The 22,008-nt window shown below is 39.1% G+C and overlaps 1 protein-coding gene across 2 annotated transcripts in view; it reads left to right on the top strand.

Moving 5' to 3' along the window:
• The first annotated feature begins 244 nt into the window (after window positions 1-244).
• The window catches only part of kz (putative ATP-dependent RNA helicase kurz), a 59,646-nt gene continuing 37,882 nt past the window's right edge, over window positions 245-22,008 (top strand). Inside the window, exons 1-5 of one of the 2 annotated variants that reach the window (XM_019056359.2) lie at window positions 245-416; window positions 5,337-5,516; window positions 14,816-15,091; window positions 19,794-20,287; window positions 21,091-21,280. In XM_019056359.2, the coding sequence (XP_018911904.2) occupies window positions 336-416; window positions 5,337-5,516; window positions 14,816-15,091; window positions 19,794-20,287; window positions 21,091-21,280 (1,221 nt within the window). In that variant the 5' untranslated portion in view covers window positions 245-335. The remainder of the gene's footprint in view (window positions 417-5,336; window positions 5,517-14,815; window positions 15,092-19,793; window positions 20,288-21,090; window positions 21,281-22,008) is intronic. The other variant, XM_019056358.2, reaches the window with a different exon arrangement.

The raw sequence follows: 22,008 nt of genomic DNA, 5'->3' as shown, positions 1-22,008 counted from the left end.
TAGGTTAGGTCATCAGCTCTTTAATAAATTAGTGGCATTCCGTTCAACCAATGTTTTTCAACAAAAAAAAATTAATGTTTCACTCAACTTAAATTTTTTTAATTTCCGACTTTAAAAATTACAATCCTACTGTTTTTTCGAAATTCCCGCGCCAATCTACGAGATAGCATCCGAATAGTCAATGGTCATCGGTCGATTACCGGTGCGCTCGTGGCAACTTTTTAACGCCTCTTTTACGAAGGGCCGTTTTTCCTTCTCAAAGTGCTTAATCTAGATACCGTTTTATTATTCTATGATACCGTCAGTGAAGTGTCTTCATTTCCAATGTGTTTACAATGGGTAAGAACAAAAAAGGGTACAACTGGAGAGCAAGACAATTAATTGACACGAAAATTGTCAGTCGTTCAAAAGATGAGGTAAGGATCTAAGTCTTGTTGTTTTTCAAGGTAAGCCCTAGTGTATGAAAATCTTCAATACCAGTCGAGGATGCAACTACTGTCAGACGAGCTGCATTTATGATTGTCTGATTTCTCCCCGTGTTCTAATTTATTGATTATTATAAGTAGTGTAAAGGTGATTCATCCTAAGTTTTTGGCGTGCTCGAATATGGTGCAACATATCACTCTGACGAAAGGACGAAAACTCCGGCGCATGAACTTTTTTCTCTTCCTCTTTCTTTCACTTTGAATAACCATGAGAGGATAATCTCTTGCTTATAGTCCTATCCCCCTCAGTCCCTAATTAAGCCTGCTCCAACGGGGAGTTTATTGAAATGACATTGACTCTATGTTGGCGCCTTGTCGTGTTGCCCCATCGACTGAGAGGTACTCACAAGGGGAACTTCCCAAGCTGCCGCCTCCGATCGGGCTGAACAAATTCGTACGAACTCTTTGGATGAATTTATTTGACCCGTATTTTTTTGTTTTTTCCAATGCCCCCCAGAAACACCCCAAAAAAATTCCGGAAAGTTTTGCTTTGAGCGCTTGAGTGTATATACGCAGTATAGCAGCACTCCTTTACCGTCAAGTGGTGGCTCTGCGGTAGCGCGCTCACTCAGTGATCAGGCGGGCCCGGGTTCGATTCCCGGGCGCCGCGCTAAATTTTTACGACCGAATTTTATATTCTCACACATTTTGACATCGATTCCCATTTGATACATTAGATTTTAAAACATCAATTAATTTACAACCATCAACGATCAATAACTTCTTCAATTTGAAGTATAGATTTTTTTTGGGAGGGGGGAGGGGTCACGCGCGCGATATTCTCGCCAATCACTGTACTTTCACATTAGCAGACGACCCGCTCCGCCCCCTCACATCGACATATTTCTCCCGATCACCCGTATGAGTCATGATTTTTCCCATCATTATCCAGAAAATGATAATGAAAAATTGTAGCATTTTTAATTTGAATGTTCGAAGTAAAAAATGAGAGCTATCAGAATATATGTATGAAATTAATACGATTTCAAAATTTGACCCACTATTGGGGAAATTTTACAAAGTTCTCCTTTCGTAAATTTCCGTTTTTCGAGATTTTTGGTCAATCGGTTTGCTCGGAGCAAAATAACAACAATCATAAATGAAAGTATAGCGGTTAAGGTTTTTAACAAGCCCAAGTTATCTTGGGGAAACGAATAGAAGCGGAGCTATGAGTCTTCAAAGTTGACCCGGCGGGCAAGTGGCGAGTTTTTGTATTTTTATGCTTCTGTAGGTCATTTTCCAAGTGAATCATTCAATAAAGACGGAATATTCGGAATTTGTGAATTTTACAGAAGGAGCAAGAGGGGGCTAAAGGTATCGACCATTATGTCCATCATATCTCATTAAAAATTTGCTGCGATGAGATTCTGCTCTTAAAATTTAGAAAAAAGCATGGATCCTCAGTTCAAATATACATAAGATCATAAGATCTGTACAGAACTGAACCATTTTGAAATTATAACTCATAGATGCCAAATTTTGGAGTACCCTTGATTTGACAGTTCTATAGTTGAGCTAAGCTACAGCGCTTTGCGGATCTTACTTTTTAAAGCCAAATAGTTTCTCGTAGAAGCAGACGGTATGTGCTTCAAAACAAGCCCCAGTTATTGTTGAGGGAGCAATTTGGAACGCAGCTCAAATTTTTTAACGTTAGTGTGGCAAGCGTCACCAGAGGCCCATCAAGTAAAATTCACAAATTCCGAATATTCCGTCTTTATTGAATGATTCACTTGAAAAACGACCTGCAAAAGCATAAGAATACAAAAACTCGCTACTTGCGAGCATTCCGAGGGGGGGGGGGGGGGGAGGCGCAGGTGACCTTGAGACTCAGAGCATACAAGGAACCGATTGACGGAAAATCTCGAAAAACGAAAATTTACGAAAGGGGGACCTTGTAAAATTTCTCCAAGAGTGGGTCAAATTTTGAAATCGTATTAATTTCATACATATACGAGGGGTATTCGTAAAGTAAGTTAATATTTGTCATATCTTCTAAACTAATAAAGATAATTCAAATCTGTAAAAAGTTTGTGAATTGTCATACTTTCAGCTTTCTTGAAAGCTTCAGTTTTTTTAAATTTGGTCTTTTGAGTGCCGAGTGACATCAGTTTTCCCACACCCGTCTCTCACCACTGCGTGTCCAAAATTGACGCGCGTCTTTAGGGGTTCTCGATGAGTGTTACTCATTTATTTCTTAGAAAGAAGCACAAATATTGATGCAAACAGAAAATGTGATTCATTAAAGGCTCACAAATCAGCATTCAAAAGAAAATACCTTGGCCTTTTCTCTCGTCAAGTGATGCTGCTTCATGGCAATGCTAGGCTCCATACAGCTCATGTGGCCAATCAGTTGTTGACCTCCTTAAAATGAGACCTTCCCCGCGTCCTCCCTATTCTCAGGATCTCACCCCACGTGATTTATCACTTATTACCTGAACTAGAGAAGAGTTTTGGCGAAAAAAGTTCCGTGGACGACGATGAGGTGAAAGAAGCTGTACAAAAGTGGTTGCAAAAACGAAATCGACAGTTTTACGCTGATGGAATAAAAAAGCTCTTGTCATGGTATGTAAAATGTGTCCAACGAGATGGGGATTACGTGGAAAAGTAAAGCCAGATCTTCACAAACATGGAAATTTTAAATTTTAAACAAAAAATTCCATTTTGACAATTTGCAGGATGAAGCCGCAAGCTACCATCCTGTGACCTCCCCAGCGCGCTTCAATTTTGGACACGCGGTGGTGAGAGACGGCAGTGAGAAAACTGATGTCACTCGGCACTCAAAGGACCAAATTTAAAAAACTGAAGCTTTTTAGAAAGCTGAGAGTATGAAAATTCACAAACTCTTTACAGATTTAAATTATCTTTATTAGTTTAGAAAATATGACAAATATTAACTTACTTTACGAATACCCCTCGTATTCTGATAGCTCTCATTTTTCTGGAAATTTTGAAATCAAGATCATCTTTCTACGACGTACCATTGAGAAGACATGCTACTTTTAAGGTTTTGGCTTAGACCCCCTCCCCCTCTCCTCCCTTTTCCCCGGGGGCCAGGCAAAAAATAAGACCAGTTTTGAGTGACTGGGAAGACCCTCTTTTATGCCTGAGAAAATTGTAGGATTCCGAGTTTAGGCCGATTTGGCCGTTTTGTTGTAGGGCCCTTTCGTACATTTCAGTGCAACACAGCCGCGAAAATCTGATGTACTGCGGAGAAACGGCGCTAAACCGCTAATTTTTGAATTGGCGGCCAATAGCAAGGGTAAAATGACCGACTGGACTTGAGTGTCAATTTTTTCTCATTCCAAACACGCTCAAGTATATCACTGCCAAATTACATGTTAACAGGAAGGTTAGAACGCCTGAAAAATGAGATAGTAACGGTAATCAACTTATGGCGGTCATCTTGGAAAATGGCGGCCAAAATACGGGAAAACATGGGAAAACTCCAGTTTTTTTTGTTTTTTTTTTGGAAGGAATTTTATCTAAATATAACGTAACTACTACAAGTATTTCCTTGTATCTATCTACATGGTTTGAAACTAAAACCAAACGAATTGCATTTAATTTACAGGGTAACGTTAGATAATACAATGATTATCTTAAAAAACAGGAATTGTGAAATTCTCTGCCTCCTTGGAAAAAGTTGTTTACATTTTTTTAACGATAAAGTGCGAATGTTATGTCTATAATTTTCTGTTTTTTTCTTTAGTTAGTAGAAATATTTTTGAATAAGTAAAATACGTGCTCAATTCCAATAAAAGAGGTATAAAATTTCAATTTTATCGCTATAAAAAAAAAAAATAGAATAAATTGGAATAAAAATTCAAGATTGATTGTATAAAATTGCTAAAAAATCGCTACGAAATTGAAATTTTCCTCCAATTTTTGGTGCATCTATAAAATTTCAATTTCATCGAAACAAAGTTTCAACAAAATTGGAATGTCTGCTACTAGAGAATGCAACTGCTAAAATTTATTTCCAAATGTGGCAACACTTCTTTTAAATGACTTTTATCTCTTAATAACGAACATTTTGGTTCCAAATGGCAATTTTCAAATTGAACATTAGAGTCTCTCTTCAGCAAATATTGCCAAAAAACCCATCATCAGCACTGATTTCTTACCGCCAATTGGACGGAGTTAAACAGAAAGGAACCAAGCCACATCGGGATCGAACCGAGAAAAAGAGGTTTAAAGTTTAGCTCCTGCATAAGACTCAATGTAAAAGTTAAACTTCAAGTTCAATTTCTGCAAAATTTACTCCAACAAAAACTTAAAATTTTTGGCGATAGATAGTAGAGCAGTGGATGAGTTCAAAACCACTCATAACTCAATTTTTTCCTAAATGTGGGTTGGTTCCTTTCTGCTTAACTCCGTCCAATTGCTCTCTTGCTTCAGAATTGGGGTTGTCGACGCGTAACCGACCGGCCATTTTCGGCCTTTAAAGTCTCATATTATTAAGTATAATGATAATTTATCATATTTTTTAGCATGGATAAGTTCAGGGGCATCATTCCTATTGATTTATCAATTTGGTTTCCAATCGTTTTGCCCTAAGTCGTTTATAACCCATGGCGACACGACTATTCCTCTCATCATGAAATTATCCAGGTGGCAAAATTGTTGTGTGAATTTAGTTCTAACAGATATTTTTTTATTCAAATGCAAGTTTTTCTCAGCTTATGAAATGTTTTATCATTGATACTTAATAAACCTGATTATTCATTTCTCTAACTAATCTGTGAGGCGGCATTCTAAGAAGCCTTGCGCTTGTCCGGGTCTTTTCTAGAAGGCACATTGTCAAAGCATGCACACCTCCTTAACCATTTCCCTCGTCTTTTCTAATTTCAGGTACAAGTGAGTTTAAACACCGAAAAGGAGAAGTTTGATTCCTGCAATGCATTTGTTTTACCATCCAAAAAACGAAACACCATTAAAAAAAAAGAACCTCAAAGAACAACTTCTATTTTATCTAAAGCTGAAAGAAAGAGACTGGAAAAAATAGTTGACAAGAAGAAAAAGAAAGAATATGTGAGTATATTTAAACATCACTCTTGTGAGAGGCTTATACAAAAATAGACAAATCCTGTGTTGTTCAGATGTCCTCAAATTTTTAGCAAATTATTATACTGCACAAGTGACTCTTTCATTTTATATTTGATGCATTTTACGAAATGCGTCGCCATTTGGTGACGTTGCCATGTCGCCAGAGGTGCGTTGCTAAAGTCTCCTTCTTTCTCCGGATAGTTCCAGAAGATCGTTGAGCAGAGAGCTCGGAGGATTACCCGATGACTCGCAGCGGGGTCATTGCAGGAGAAATCATCCAGAAGTGGTTGCTCGACCAACTCAAAAACCTTTCATATTTTTTCCTCACATTCTTGCATACTAACAAAGCACTAAAATGGCTGTTTAAGATTTTTTAAAACTTTTCCACCCTGGTACGGGCCATCTAAAGTGGCTATTTTCAGTAAAAACAGCGTTTTCGGTACTTTGAATTATTTAATGTTATGTCGGATTTAGGGCCGGTTTAAACAGAATTAAAGGTATTGATACAAGCTATTCATATTGTGAAACACGAATATTCTATAAGTTATTCGATATCAGATTATCAGGTCTTGAAATCGCTGCCGTTACAGGTGAAAATCACTGACTTCAAGCTCTCATATTTAATGATTGAAACATGCTGAGGATCTGAAATTTTGTGTGAGAGTAGTCTCATAATAGACAAGTCATCAGCCAGAAAAATTGATCACTCCCCGTGAATTTCTCTGCCCACGACAGACTGACAAAGTTAATGAAACCTTCAGCTGGGGCGACATTCAAAGCGTAATATCTCAAGTGGCAGTGCACGAAAATTCCTGAAAAAAGCACCAAAGCTAGTCCTACTAGTAAGTATAATGCAGTGTAAAATTCATAAATTATATTGCATTCCTCTGCTTGTAGTGAATTTTTGAATTTCGGCTTTTCAATGGTATCTATACTATAAACTTTAGATATATACATAAACGTACCCATTAGGGTGCGGCTTATTTGTATGCGAAAAAAAAGTTGAACTCTCCGGTTTCCAATAGGTGTCAATACATTATAAACTAATTCTTTGAAAGTTTCAAACCAATCAGACCACCTTTAGAACTTGCACCGACGACTTTTTTACAAATACATATCTCGAGTTGCCAATTTTTACCACTTTACGGCCGTCCCCATGATAAAACATTGTGTTTTTCTGCAAGGAAAACGCACCGTAGTGAAAAAATGCATTAGTAGTACAGTGTAGAACATTAATTTTATGTAAGATATATCATTGAAACGATTCTTTCTTTTCCCCAAAAATATCACCAGTTAAGTGCATTCACCTGCATGGATTTCTAAAAGGTCCAAATATTATTGTGCTGTATCAAATATTCCTATTTGCTAGCTTTGATTATCATTTCTACAGTGTAAAAGAAACCTTAAAGTCGGCAGTTGTCTGAATGTATCAATCATAAACTAAGTTTTCTTCCACTGACGATTTTGGGCTGCACCCTAGTGGGTACATTTATACATATATCTAATACCATTGAAAAGCCAAAAGTATAAAATTCACCACAAGCAGAGGAATGCAATATAATTGATGAAACTTATACCACATTATACTTACTACTAGGGGGCTACGCCCCCTAGCCGCTCCGCGACCCAACCCCCAGGTTGTAAATTTGTTTCAAGAACTGAGAGGATAGGACCGAAGGCATGAACCATCCGGGCTCCCGAGTGTTTTTATATTTTGGTGAAATGAGTTCTCAGCTGACTCTGGATGGTTGACTTTTGATCAGTCGTGATCGACGTAGTTAAAATTGACTGCCGTAGACTTGGACGTATTTCTGCCAAACGGAACTATGTGCATTAAGATTTGAGCCCCGAGACCCATAAGAATATAGCATAGCAGGGCTCACTTCCGGGCGAGGGCGACTGCGACTCTTATTCGGTCTCACCTACAAAATAATAATCATTAGAAATCCAATCACAGTGATGAGCCCGGGAGTAACAAGCTCCGCTGAATTCCATTGGTCCCAGCCTCAGAATGAACACGGGACAGCGCACCAATCACGAGCCGCGCGCGGGCGCGCAATTCAAAACGTTCAAAACTTGATCTCCACGGCGCGGCGCCCGCCAAGGTCAAACTCGCATAGCCGTGCTCCCGCCAAGTTCAAACTCGCATAGCCGTGTTCCCGCCAAGTTCAAACTCGCATAGCGGTGCTCCCGCCAATTTCTCACACAGCGCCCGCGTTGACCAATCACAGTCAAGCTCGCGGCAACGCTCTCTCACGCGACCGGTATAAATACTGGGACGCTGCGCTCTATGAATTCACTTCTAAGTGATGTGCCGTCCGATCAACACCCAGTATCCAGATCCAGCCAAGCAGCGAAGCAAGTTAATCAAGACCTAGGAAACGATGACTCAACCAAGCTCAAGCAGCAGCTAGCAAAGGAATCTCGAACCCAAGTCAAGAATCAAGTTCCTCGAGTAAGGTCAAGGAGCAAATTTGACAAGCAAGCTGAATCACCTATAGCGATTGGAGCGGCAAATCTCTCAGGGTCATCACGGAATCAATCCAAATCATCTACCTTTGGCAGTTCTATCAAAATCACCCAGGAAAATTCAAGACATCTCTAAATTCACGTTTGTATAAAATCCTCCAGCCGGAGAAGCCGATTCATTGATGAATCCGGAATAAAAATAAGTGCAATAGCATAGAGTGGTATTCAAAATTTCAAGTCCTTCTGACTGTCCTGCGCAAGGCAGAAGCCGGCGCATTACGTGCCTGGTGGCCCTTCAGGTCTCCTATCCAAGGATAGTAGCCGGCTCTTTCTGAGCCAGGTAAAAATAAAAATACCTAAGATAGGATCCCTCTGATCACTAAAAAATAGTCTCCCTTCAAATCTTTCTCTTCTCACTATAATTTATCGAGCTAAGGCAATTTGGGGGGTCGCTACGGCCCTTCACTTGTCTCTCATTTGAAAACCTCATATCCTATTCCATATTTTCTTTCTTTTCTATCCTTTCTACAATTGGTCCCTCTATACAACTCACTTTCGACATTTAGGTCTATCATATGTTTCCTCACCATTTTTGAGCCGTCATCCTACATTTTTTGGTCCCTCGGAAACTTATCACTTTTTGGCTACACTCATTTTTTTGGTATTTTTTTGACCCGTTCAATCCTACAACCCTCTCGGCTCATTAACTGTCGCGGGAGAGTTTTATGGGTTTTTAAGGACGCTGCCGTCTATCCCAAAAAATATCGAAAACGCTCATTTGTCTTTAAAGAGAATCCGTGTTATTTCTGCGCAATCTGACAACCACATTATTTGTTCCAATTTCGCAAATTTGGAAAAAAGGCTATTACCCTCGTGTAGGTGAAAATTTAAAAAATCGGGCTTCGAGGTGCACGTGTGCGTATAAAGCTGCATCAGTGGGTAGAAAGGTTTATGTTGAGACTTTAACGGTATTCTCTGTACACCTTGACATAGACGCGGTGAATTTTTTAGATTTTTCGCAATAACTCGACCAATTGTATACATTATACAGGGTGTTCGTAAAGTCCCCTCCCCCCCCCTCTAACTTTTGACCTAATTGAGGTAGAGATTTGAAACTTGGAGGGTGTTCCTAGATCATATGGAGCTACTTTTTGACCCCCCCAAAATTTTGGGGGGGTTACGGACCCTAACTTTTAATTTTCAAATAGGAAGACCCCCTTTGTGATACCTCGTTCGAAAGAGCATAAAAAAAGAAAATTTTTCGCGCAAACCGGAAGTCATTATCTCAAACCGTTCCAAAATGGCGGCCGGTCAAAGTTCCAAATGGCCGAAAATTGGCACCTGTGCTATTTGCACATGGATTTGCTTGAAACTCGGTATCTGGGGGTATTTTGGCACGAGAAAAACGAATTTGACGTTAGATTTTCAAAAAAACCCTAATTTTTCAAAATGGCGACCGGTTTAGGCTCAAAGTGGCCGAAAATTTGACAAACTCGATTTTTTTGCCAATGGATTCACCTGAAATTCGGTATATAGGGGTATTTTGACCCGAGAATAACGAATTCAACGTTAGATTTTTAAACAAACCCTAATTTTTCAAAATGGCCGCCGATTAAAGTTCAAAATGGTCAACAATTGGCAACCTCGACTTTTTGCCGAAAGATTCGCCTGAAACTCGGTGTTTGAGGGTATCTGGGTGGGAGACAAACGAATTCGACTTTATTTCACCGAGTTTCAGGCGAATCTTTCGGCAAAAAGTCGAGGTTCCCAATTGTTGACCATTTTGAACTTTAATCGGCGGCCATTTTGAAAAATTAGGGTTTGTTTAAAAATCTAACGTTGAATTCGTTATTCTCGGGTCAAAATACCCCTATATACCGAATTTCAGGTGAATCCATTGGCAAAAAATCGAGTTTGTCAAATTTTCGGCCACTTTGAGCCTAAACCGGTCGCCATTTTGAAAAATTAGGGTTTTTTTGAAAATCTAACGTCAAATTCGTTTTTCTCGTGCCAAAATACCCCCAGATACCGAGTTTCAAGCAAATCCATGTGCAAATAGCACAGGCGCCAATTTTCGGCCATTTGGAACTTTGACCGGCCGCCATTTTGGAACGGTTTGAGATAATGACTTCCGGTTTGCGCGAAAAATTTTCTTTTTTTATGCTCTTTAGAACGACGTATCACAAAGGGGGTCTTCCCATTTGAAAATTAAAAGTTAGGGTCCGTAACCCCCCCAAAATGGGCCCCCCCAAAATTTTGGGGGGGTCAAAAAGTAGCTCCATATGATCTAGGATTACCCTCCAAGTTTCAAATCTCTACCTCAATTAGGTCAAAAGTTAGAGGGGGGGGAGGGGACTTTACGAACACCCTGTATGGACAAAAAGCTTCAGCATAACCATTTCAGCTCGTTCCTTCATCATGACGAATTTCAAGTTCATAGGATCAATAGTAGTTACGAAATAGGCAAAAATAGATTTGCAGATTTTTCGCAATAACTCGGCTAAAAATGAAAAATTCAAAAAAAGGAGATCGCGCCGTGCTACAGCACATAAGGTGTCACAGCTCCGTAAAATTTCCATACTCTCGCCCTAACGGTAACTTCAGGACAGCGCGGAACAGATCTCGACAATTTTAGGGCTTACGATTTTATAATATAGTAAGATTAGGACTAGCTTTGGTGCTTTTTTCAGGAATTTTTGTGCGATGCCAGTTGAGATATTACGCCTTGCACATCGTCCCACCTGAAAGTTTTATTAACTTTGACGTTCTGTCGTGGGCTGAGAAATTCACAGGGAGTGATCAATTTTCTGGCTTATGACTTACCTATTATAAGACTGCTCCCACCCATGTTTCGGTCATGAAATATGAGAGCTTGAAATCAGCTATTTTCACCTATAACAGCAGCCATTTCAAGACCTGATAACCTATTATCGAATAACTCATAGAATATTTGTGTCTTATAATTTTGATTATTATAATTTTGGATGATTTTTAATGAAATGACCCCCAATCTCAAGAGATTTGAGGCTTAAAGGGCAGTTTGGAGACTTGACATAGCAAGTCTCCGGGTAATGCAGGAGAGCTTTCTGGAGACTAGCAATGCACCTCAGTCTGATAGGCAAGTAACTTACAAACAGAAAGTACCCAATTTTGCAGTGTTGTGGTTTGCGTCCTATGTGTTAAAGTATTAACTACTTTTATGCCATGAGCACAATTTGAGCTTTTTGATACTGTAAAACAGCTTTTTATAGATTTTACTCTATTTTAACTCATTATTCGACTCAGTGGCAAGATGACTGCCTTACTAGTAACATTCTGAGTTACAGCTCCTGTTACTTTGCAGTTATCAAGTTAAAAAGATGTTTTACGGTTTTTAAAGTGAAGTTAGGCTTAAATCAAAGTTCTTGATGTACTATCATGCATGAAACGGTTTACTCCCATAATTCTATACTTAATATTCCCAGAGGAATTCCTTTTATTGTTAAAAAAAACTGGTGATTCAGTGTCTATTGTTAAATGTAATTCTAATTCTAATACAAGTCATGGTCTATCATCCAGGAATAATACTGGTGGTCAAGAAACTCCTCTTAATCAAAATAAGAATAGTTCATGTAGGAAATCATACGCCGGTTCCGATATCAGTTTTAGATTGAAGCAAAATTATAAAATACTTTCTGGGGCCCCAATCATGATATACTTTTTAAATGTGCAAGGTTTACATGGTAAAATTGATAACTGTAATCAAAATTTGTTTTGCGCTGCCATTGAATATGACATCATTGTGTTCAGCGAAACATGGTTTGATTATTCAGTTTTGGGTGCTTAATTGATGCTAAATGACTATCATGTCTTTCGCTGTGATAGTAATAAAGAGATCTCCAATAAGGGAAGAGGGGTTGGAGTTCTTGTTACAGTGGAAAAATACTACCCTTGCTCTGTAGCTCTATGAAAGAGCTGCCTCTTTGAGCAAATCTATGTGAATGTAAAATTTGATTCCAAGAATATTCTAGAGTACAGTATACTTTCCCCCTGATTCCTCAGCACAACTATACAAAGAACATGTAAATACCATTGACTCTACTTTAAGTTGCAATTTCTATGAAGAATGCCTTTTTGTGGAGGATTATAACTGGGATGGAGTGGCTTCGATTGGCTTCATAGTGATGAAATGAGGTTTGAAAGATTTAATCGAAATCATTATGTTAGGGAAGGCGCTAATACAATCTATAGTAAATTCAACTCTCTGGGGCTGAAACAGTTCAATCATTACAAAAACTACTCTTCAAATGTTTTAGTTATCTTTTACAAGTTTTTTTAAAATCTTCCGTTTGCAAAAGTGTTGATCCTTTTATTCCTAACGATATTTTTCATGACTCTCTTGTTCTATACATTGAAGATGTTGTAACTGATACGGTTTTCCCAACTACTATGCACATGATTTTTTTATAGGGGATTATTCAGCAATTAATGAAGCATTGAAAAATCTGAACTTGTGCTTATTATTTTTAGAATATGGGCACTGTGCGCCTGAAGTGACTTTTTAAGAACTTAGACTCCAAAATATCGAATTTGATGATAAAATGAAGGTTTCGAGGTGTGATTTCTTCCAAAATTTTACGAGAATGTGCAATCTGAGAGTTTTCGATTAGAAAAGGCACATATGAACGATTTAGAATTGCGGTGTTACCAGCTTTATGATTTAAAATTTGTCAAAATGACCCAAATTGCGTTGCAACCTCTAGCGCTGGATTTTTATTTGTTCAGAATCGGTCATTATGTTTCCTCTTTACTCTATACATTTAGGTACCATGAAAATTATGCCATTACTTACTCGATGGGCGCAGTTAACTCAACGAGAGGGGCCGGATAAAGCGATGAGTGGGGGAAAAACGAGCGGTTTGGGTTGACAGAAAGCTCTAAAATCTACTCCATCAACAGAAAGTAGAATTTGAAAACTATCCCCCACCCCCCAAACCTCATCCCTTTTGCAGTCAATACTTGGAACATCCTATCTAAAATTTTGCCCTCAAATTTTTCCCAAAAACATGAAAAATAAAAACACAAAGAAAATGAGCGGAGAAAGACAATTCAAAAAACTTTTGAAAGTCCCCGAATTCGACCTCTTCTCACAGTGGATTGGATAGTTCGAATCCAGCAGACTTCTTACTGTAAAGAAAATTACCTTCCACAATTTAAAGAATAAAAAATTTGCATATCTCAATGATTATTAGTTATATAGAAAATAATTTCCCTGATAACAAAAGTAGACTAGACCACGAAATTAAATGTTTTTTGTCATATAAAGAGATGTTAAACATTTCGAAAAATAATATATTCCTTCGCTTAATAAAGAAGACATTTTTCATGTCTAAAAACGGAAAAAAAATAAACAGTTTTTTGTTGAATTTAAAAGGTAAAACCAAATGGTAAATAAATGGTATGTTCCTTTCTTAAGTCCAGAAATATATTATTTTTCGAAATGTGAATATGCCTTTTCTAAACGAAAACTCTCAGATTACACTTTTCTTGTAAAATTTTGGAGGAAATCACACCTCAAAACTTTCATTTTATCATCAAATTCGATATTTTGGATCTGCAACTTGGCACCGCTACCACGGGGGGCACATAATTTTGGACGGGCATGAAAATTTTAAGAAATTTACATCTTATACCAGATAAAAACATCCTAAAAAATCTGATCGGTCTCAGCAAGGATGAGGGAGAAGAGGTTTAATTTGTCGCCCCATGCCCAGTTCGATATTTTATGATTCTTTTTCCTCCTTTATTGGGTTGTATCAGCATAATACTCACTTTTCCCTTTTCGCCCGATTTGACATTTCGGTTGTCAACCTTAGACTTGAAACACGATGGCCATTTCGGCTTTCCCAGCCATCATCAGGTGACCATAAAAAACGAAAACGAACGAAAATAAAACGAAGCGGAAGTTAAAACATTACATAGAATATCATTACCGGCGACGCGTCGCGAAACTGGCGATTGCAATATCAAAATCATCGTGTTTTAAGTTTAAGTTTGACAACCGAAATTTCAAACCGGGCGAACAAGGAAAAGTGAGTATTATTATTGCTATTTTACCCCTAAAAAAACATAATAATGCGATTATTTTTCTGAGAGCTCCGATGACCTATTTCGAAATTGCCCAAAAATCCATCAAGGAGTACCCCACTACAACCTCCAACTTGAATTGTTGTTGTACACTCAAAGTTCTTAATATGTCACTTCAGGCGCACCTTGTGGGGTCAATGAAATGGCCATAACTTTTTCTGATAAACTGTCTGATATTATAGACAAACCCATACCGCTGAAACTGGTCAAGCCACACTTCTCAACAAAGTTATCTTGTATCACACCTGCACAATATGGTCCATACACTGCTAAAAATTTTATTCACAAAACAGTGTTTTTTAAGACATTCTGAACAATCAACAGTTGTAACGAGTGTTATCATTGAATGTTTCAGAACCTTAGACAATCAGTGTCCTAAGCAGATGACCAGTAATTAGCAAACGTCTTACATATGAACGCAGCCAAGTCTGATTATTGTTGCCAGTTGAGTTGATGTATTACAGAAATATCAAAGTCCTGATATTGCCACATAAATGATAAATTCAGTGGCGATGCTGGCTGTGTATGATCATGATTTGTAACTACATGTATCTACTGTCAGCTTTAAATCTGTGAAGCAATTTGTTTTAAATGTTTTTATCGACATTCAATACTCAATTGATTTTGATAGGTATTTTAAAAGCTTAAATTAAGCAAATATGTAGTTTACTAATACTTACTGATTTCAGCGTGCCGCACTGTTAGAATCTTTGGCTGATTACCAAGCCTCCCCAGATGTCTTGAAGAAGCTGGTCTCAGTCGCCAAAATTCAGACTAAAGGTCTGAAGAAAGCGCGGAACTGTAATGAGAACCTCTTTGATCATAAACTGCTGGACACAGAGAATGAACACTCCTCGAATGTAAATATCATTTCTGGCAGTAAAAAGCGAAAACAGCTTCTTACGGACTACAAAGAACAAAAGAAGAAGAGGCTCAGACATGGTGCAAACATCGTTAACTTTGAAGTGAGTTTTTGCCTCTACATCCTTGACTAGACTGCACCTATTCAAATAGTTCCAGTTTCTTATAAATCCAAATCTATTTTCATCCACTTGAAGATTTGAACAGGTACATGCAGTAACGAAGATTTTCATGCTTTTAGCATAGAATAGGGTACTTCCGTTAAGTTTCAAATTAAAAAACGTACAGTTTAAAGGAAAAGTTATGCATGATTTGTCTAGCAAGGTCAAGGCAGAAAGTTGCCACTTTCCAGTTAAGATGCAAACCTACGTCCTTGAACGACACGGAAACAGACTGATCCGTCAAATACTTATCGTTTTTGGGCGCAGGTAACAGTTTTCAAATTTTTCGACTCGAAAATTTTACCATTGTAGACTGGGCCGAAAATAATTGGACAGCTTTATGCAATAAGGAACTAAGGTCAAATTTTCGATTTTTTTTTTATATGATGAATTCCGTATCAGGAGGGTATTTACTTACTATTGAGAAAAAGAAAATCCTCAAAAACGATTTTTATCCCGCTACAGTGACTCCGCAAAAATTTGCCATCGCAGGATCACGCGAAGTTCATTTTGCAATTGGGACCTATACTATGGTTCCCTATTGCGTAATGCGAAACTCGGATTTCCCATTTTGCAATTCGGAACTATAAGCAGGACGGTAAAATGCTATCTCGGCTTCTGTTTGATCGATCTTGCTGATTTTTGGTAAGACGGGGTATTTTTCGACGGGAAACTCGAATTTCTGGTCAGATATCAACAATTCGAAAATCCAAGATGGTGGATGTGGCCTAAAATGCTATCGCGGCTCCTGTTTGATCGATCTTGCTGATTTTTGGTACCAGGGGATATTATTGGACGGGAAACTCGAACTTCTGGTCAAATTTTGAAAATTCGAAAATTCAAGATGGTGGATGTGGCCTAAAATGCTATCGCGGCTCCTGTTTGATCGATCTTGCTGATTTTTGGTACCAGGGGATATTATTGGACGGAAAACTCGAACTTCTGGTCAAATTTTGAAAATTCGAAAATTCAAGATGGCGGATGTGGCCTTAAATGCTATCTCGGCTCCTGTTCAATCGATCTTGCTGATTTTTGGTAGCAGGGGGTATTTTTGGACGAGAAACAAGAATTTCTAGTCACATTTTGAAAATTCGAAAATCCAAGATGGCGGATGTTTTGTCTAAACCGCAAGTCAATATCTGCAACCGTTCTCGAAGTATTAACAAATACCCATATCTTCTACGCCCTCTATAGAAATGACACCCCCACCTCCCCCCCCTAGAAAAATTAAGTGAGGGTTTGTGAAAGATGTAGAAAAATCCATCAGATGTAGCTGAATCAACCACCGCAAACCGCGCTTCGATATCTAAATCAGGAAACAATTTCTAGTCGGAATTGGACATTAAAATACGTACGTGCAGAAATGAGTGAAAATCAGGAACTTTGACCTCCTGTTGCTCGAAAACGGTTTGTATACTCAATCTGAAATTTTAGGATGTGTAAAGGGGCATCCTAAGGATGAAAAATAACCTCTCACGGACCCCGATTTTGAGAGCCCAAAAACGGGCGAATTTGTGCAAGGCTCTTCATAATACAGAATACCAAAATAGACATATGCAAAATTTGGAGGTGAACGGACGATATTTAGGGGTGCTGACGCCCCCTATACACGAACAAACGCCCATTTTGCCATTTCTTCCAAGGATTCATGTTACTTTCCAGGTAAAGTAGGATTTTCCGACGGTCGTTTTTTCGCTTATGAGGGAGTCGAACGCCCTCTAAAAATAATCCGATAGTTTCCAAAATTTTGCTTAACTTTACCTCAGCATGGTTTTTTTTGTTAAATTTTCTACTGGGAGTAAGCATTCCAAACGCGCAACATGCATGTGTTAAAATCGCCTTGGAGTGTAAGTACGAAATATCACTTCCGATTTTCGTCCAACGAGGGGTTGCCTTTGCCAGCAGTACTGCCGTGCTAAGGAAAAACGCCGTATGAACCTCCAAGCATTGCCAAATTTCCTTTGATAAAACACGAATTTCCTGGTAAACTTCTGAATAATTTTTTTCCAATTTCTCAGATAATTTTACTCGCGATTTCACCTAAAGTTCCTGAAAATTTCAAGGAAAAATATTCATAACTTTCCTAATAAATATTTTATGGAAGGTAATCTGGCAACTGTCGAATACGGCGTTCTTCCTTAGCATGGCAGAGTACACGCGCACATCGCAGTCGCGGTAAAAGGTGCAGGACGCAGGTAAAAAAAGAGGCGCTGCCATCGTGTGCTTAATTCGTTCAGCGAGCGCGGTGGGCCTTAAATCAGTGGGCTCAAATTACACTCAGAATTGAGCCCAAATCGTCGGCCGCTAGGTTGCTGCTCGCGCCCGTGGCTTGAGCGTTATTCCCAGCGGTAACTGCTCTTGCTCAAATCCCAATGGAGATGTTGCGTGTGTGAGGAATTTGCGATTGGACTATTGATTCTGATGTAAAAGTTTGCGAGAAACACGAAAGTGCTTCTGGTTTTCCCTGAAATAATCTCCTAAGCTCAAAAAAAGCTCTCAAAGTTGAGAGCGTAATGGAGGGGATATTCCACGCTATCCTGAGAGTCCACCTTTACGTTAAGACAAACTCTCCATGCTAAGATGGGGAGCAAATACATTGACAGGGCTGCCACTTTATTTGGGGACTCCAAAACTGAAAACCCGGCAACCCTGCTAATGTATTTGCTCTCTATCTTTGCATGGAGAGTTTGTCTTGATGTAGAGGTGGACTCTCAGGATAGCGTGGGATATCCCCTCTATTACGCCCTCAACTTTGAGAGCTTTTTTTGAGCTTGGGAGTTGATTTCAGGGAAAACCAGAGGCACTATCAAGTTGCTCACGAACTTGTACATCAGAATCAATAGTCAAATCGCAAATTCCTCACAAATGCAACATCTCCATTCTTCTGCGTGGCTCTGTATGCAGCATACAGAGCCAGTATGCTTCCCGCTCTTGGGACGACTGGACGGCACCACTCACTTATTGCTCTGCTCAACAGCGAATTAGTAGCAGTGCTCACGAAATATGCTAAGGGGCCCTGCGTACGGGTCGGTAGTCTATGTAATAAAATTATTGAACGTATGCCAAGACCTTGGAATCCCCCCTCTCCCCTGTGTCCGGCGCTCCTGAAATCTATCGGCCGAACTCCGGCGGCCGGGTCTCCGGCCCGACCCTCCGGAGGTTGCTGCTGCCGTGAAGGGTTTCTTCGGAAAACTGTTGCCGCTCTCGCCTCGTTCATCCTTTCGACTCATTGTCAGTATTCGGCACGCTTGTGCTCCTCGGCGGCCGGCGCTTAAGTTCCAGGATTCTCCGACCCCGTCTTTTCCGGAGGGGCGTTTTTCCGAAAGGCCGGTTTTTGACCACTGCCATGTAGCGCCAACTCGTACCTTTCCGTCGTGAAAACGTATAACAATGCGCAAAGTTCAATAGTGCCATAACGTCAACGCTCAATGGTCAACTGCAATTTTTTCTAGAATTCTATTTCCCTTCTCCTCTCCCCCCTCTTCTTCCTCTGCCCTCGAAAATTTTTTATTTTCAGTTTGTTGAAGTAATCATCAATAAATTGGAAAGGAACAAGAAAAAGTGCGCGGGAAACGACGGGAGGAGTGCAATCTTCTTCACGCTGAATTTTCTGAAATCTAGCTCGCAAATTTGGTACCTTCTTTTCCTTAAAATTCCCCTCTTATTCCCCTGCAAATTTCCCAATTTTAGTCTTCTACCTTTTCTTCATGCCAAAATATTTTCTTATTTTTGAATTAACATCCAAATACCAGCTAAATTATAGAGCAGGGGAGTTCTCGTACTTTCTGGATGTGTTGAAACCAGGGAACAATGTTATGCCTATCCCCCTGCCTCAAAGAGACGATTCGAATAGCTTAATTAGGGTCCACTCTTATTTTTTCAATACGACAGTGGAGCTCTTGTATGCCTCTGGAATTTATGGTTTTTACAGTTCATTGCCGTAAAATTTGACGAGAAACATGATGGTGCCACTGGTTTTCTCTAAAACGAACTCCCAAGACGACCCGTATCTAAAGTTTCACTTGGTTAGTTCAGGTCGGGCGAGATTGGTGACTGTGGGAATGGAGAGAGAATCAACCCGAAGAAATCCGAATCGTCTTGAAGGCTCCTTTACTCTCCTTTGGAGGTAAAGGGTTGCCCTAATTTTAATATTATAGGTTCCCCGCAAAATGTTGAAATCTATCATTATTAGAGGAGACAGGAAATTGACATTAATCGAAACCAAAAAGACCAAAATCGCTCCATCTCCATCCGAAATACTAACCCCTGAAGGTGGGGACCAGAGTTCCCCTTTACATATTAACAGGTCGCTGAATTGGCGTAGAGAATTAGGAAGCAGATGTTTTCAAGCAATCTATCCTCGAAAAATCTGAATTTCTTGAGAATTCCGTCCGCATTTATAGAGTGCTTGTGAATTCAAAAAGTTTAAGCGACCCCCCCCCCCCCCCCCATCCCATCAGTGAAGCCTAAGGGGTCTGAAGAACTATCAAATTCACATTATTCGAGACTGATAACACAGACTTCATCAAATTCACACAAATTCTGATTGGTCGGTGTGAATACAAATATTTGTTGTCCTCAGATATAGCAAAGGTGGTTTTCATGCAATGTCTTGGTATAACATTTTCTTTTCTTTTCTTTTCAGTTATCTGACAGTAATGATGCAGATTTTGGTTCATCTAATGATGAAGAGGCTAGGCCTTGTTGTGAAACTTCTCCCGATCAATCTAAGTCACAATCTGAGACTTGTGCAGAGAGTTTTAAAACCATTTTTGAAAACAAAGAAGTGAAGAAACAAGTCGTCAACAAAGAAAATGGAGAAATCAATAAAAAGGTAGTGGATGAAGACACTGAAACTCGCAACTTTGGAAAAGGATTGATGGACTCAGCATCTGAAGTGAAGGTTAAAGTAGAAGTAGCAAGTGAAGGCATAGCACCGGTCAGCAAGCCAGCATTTTACGTACCTGTTGAACGAGATGAAAAAATTCAAGCATCTCGTTTGAAACTGCCTATTCTTGCAGAAGAGCAAAGTATCATGGAGACAATCACAGAAAATTCCATCACAATTATTTGTGGTGAAACAGGCAGCGGCAAAACAACCCAAATACCACAGTTCTTGTATGAAGCAGGTTATGGAAGGCAAGTTATTTTTTATGTAACTAAAGACTTTGTCTGTAGAATGGCGCATTACGCAATACACCCTTTCTGTGCAATCACTGACTTTGTATCTGCATATCCTAGAGGACACATTCTTAATTAGTATGATGATACATTGATTCTCTGAATCCTTGGAGGCTAAAATGTAAAATATTCTTCTGCAGGCAATGACACCATTGTGTCAGCTATCAAGGTAACAGGTCTTGAGATTGAAATCGAAACTTTAAATTCGCTTTCCCTCAAAACAGTTCAGCTAGTATAAACGCCCCTCCGTGGGCAATTCCTTTCATTTAGGCTAATTTTTATGAATATGGACCAATGTGCGTTAGATTTTTTAAGAACCTTAAAGTCCTTTACTTTTTATTAATTATTGGACGGATGATCAGGCTACTGCCAATCATCCTCAGCGTGCAAGTTGCGACTGGCTGTCATTCTTCCTTTCCTTAAACTGGATGATGGGCAGTAGCCTGTCGAAAGGTGTATCCAATAATTGTCCAAAGGCAAAGAAATTCAAGAGTTTTCAAAAATCGCAGATTTAGTACTCAAATATTTTATTCCATCAGGCTCTTTCTTCATGTCTATGATTCCCATGTGAAGTATGTTTCCCAAAGTAAAAAAATTTGTATGAAATTATAATCTCTTCAGTTGTTTGCTCTCCATGAACTTAGTTCTCAGAAGAGTAACTGATGATAGTAACATTCGTTTTTGACTTGACCTAGCTAATAGCTATGCTCCCAAAAATGTGTCAACTTTCTTCATGACAGTGAGATAAGGTTTTGTTACAGTAATGGCCAAATGATTGGAGTTACTGAACCAAGGAGAGTCGCGGCAATTTCGATGTCAAAACGTGTTGGAATGGAGTTAAACTTATCATCTGATGAAGTGTCATACTTGATTCGATTTGAAGGAAATACTGGTCCATCAACAAAAATTAAATTTATGACCGATGGAGTCTTGCTGAAAGAAATTCAAAGTGTGAGTTCAGTTATTTAATGTTTTGTCTGTTCCTTGACAATATTCCATTTCACTACTTAATGTGTCTTAATGTTGAGGCAACGATGGGAATTGACAACCTACCAAGAGAGCTCATAGCCAGTAACATTGATCAGATTGCTGACACTCTAACTTTCCTAATCAATAAGTCTCTTGAAAAAGGTGAATTTCCAGACCACCCCCATGACCACCAATGGACCCCCATCATTGACAGGCAATATCAATCGGTGCACTCGGCTGTACCTCCGCTGTTTCCACGGCAACATTATCGTGCGTTTAAGCGCCTGGCTAGTCTGGAAATGCTGCCACTTCTACGCAGCTGTTTCCTCAATTTTATGGGTGCGCATCATATACGCTTTTTTTATATATATATATATATATATATATATATATATATATATATGCCTTATCATAACAGCAAAATCGGCTTGCTCATTACACACGAATAAATAGGGACCCAAACGTTTTAGATTTCCTAAGATTCGAGCTAGATATCCAGCAGGCAAGTGCATAAATTTCACTGTGCTTCAAGTTGATGGATTTTAGAGAGCTGCGCATCCATCTGTGAATATGTTTGTGTGCACTAAACATGGTCCACACCAGAATGCATCAATCCATACCTACTAGTATTCATGCATTCAAGTATTCAAGTTGCAGCAACAGTAAAAGCTGCCTTTTAAGACACCATATTACACTACCTCTCGTTTTGT

This window comes from Bemisia tabaci, chromosome 1 (genome assembly GCF_918797505.1).
Source record: "Bemisia tabaci chromosome 1, PGI_BMITA_v3".
Classification (NCBI taxonomy): domain Eukaryota; kingdom Metazoa; phylum Arthropoda; class Insecta; order Hemiptera; family Aleyrodidae; genus Bemisia; species Bemisia tabaci.
The sequence above is the reverse complement of the archived record's forward strand: the minus strand, read 5'-3'. Positions and strand labels throughout refer to the sequence as shown.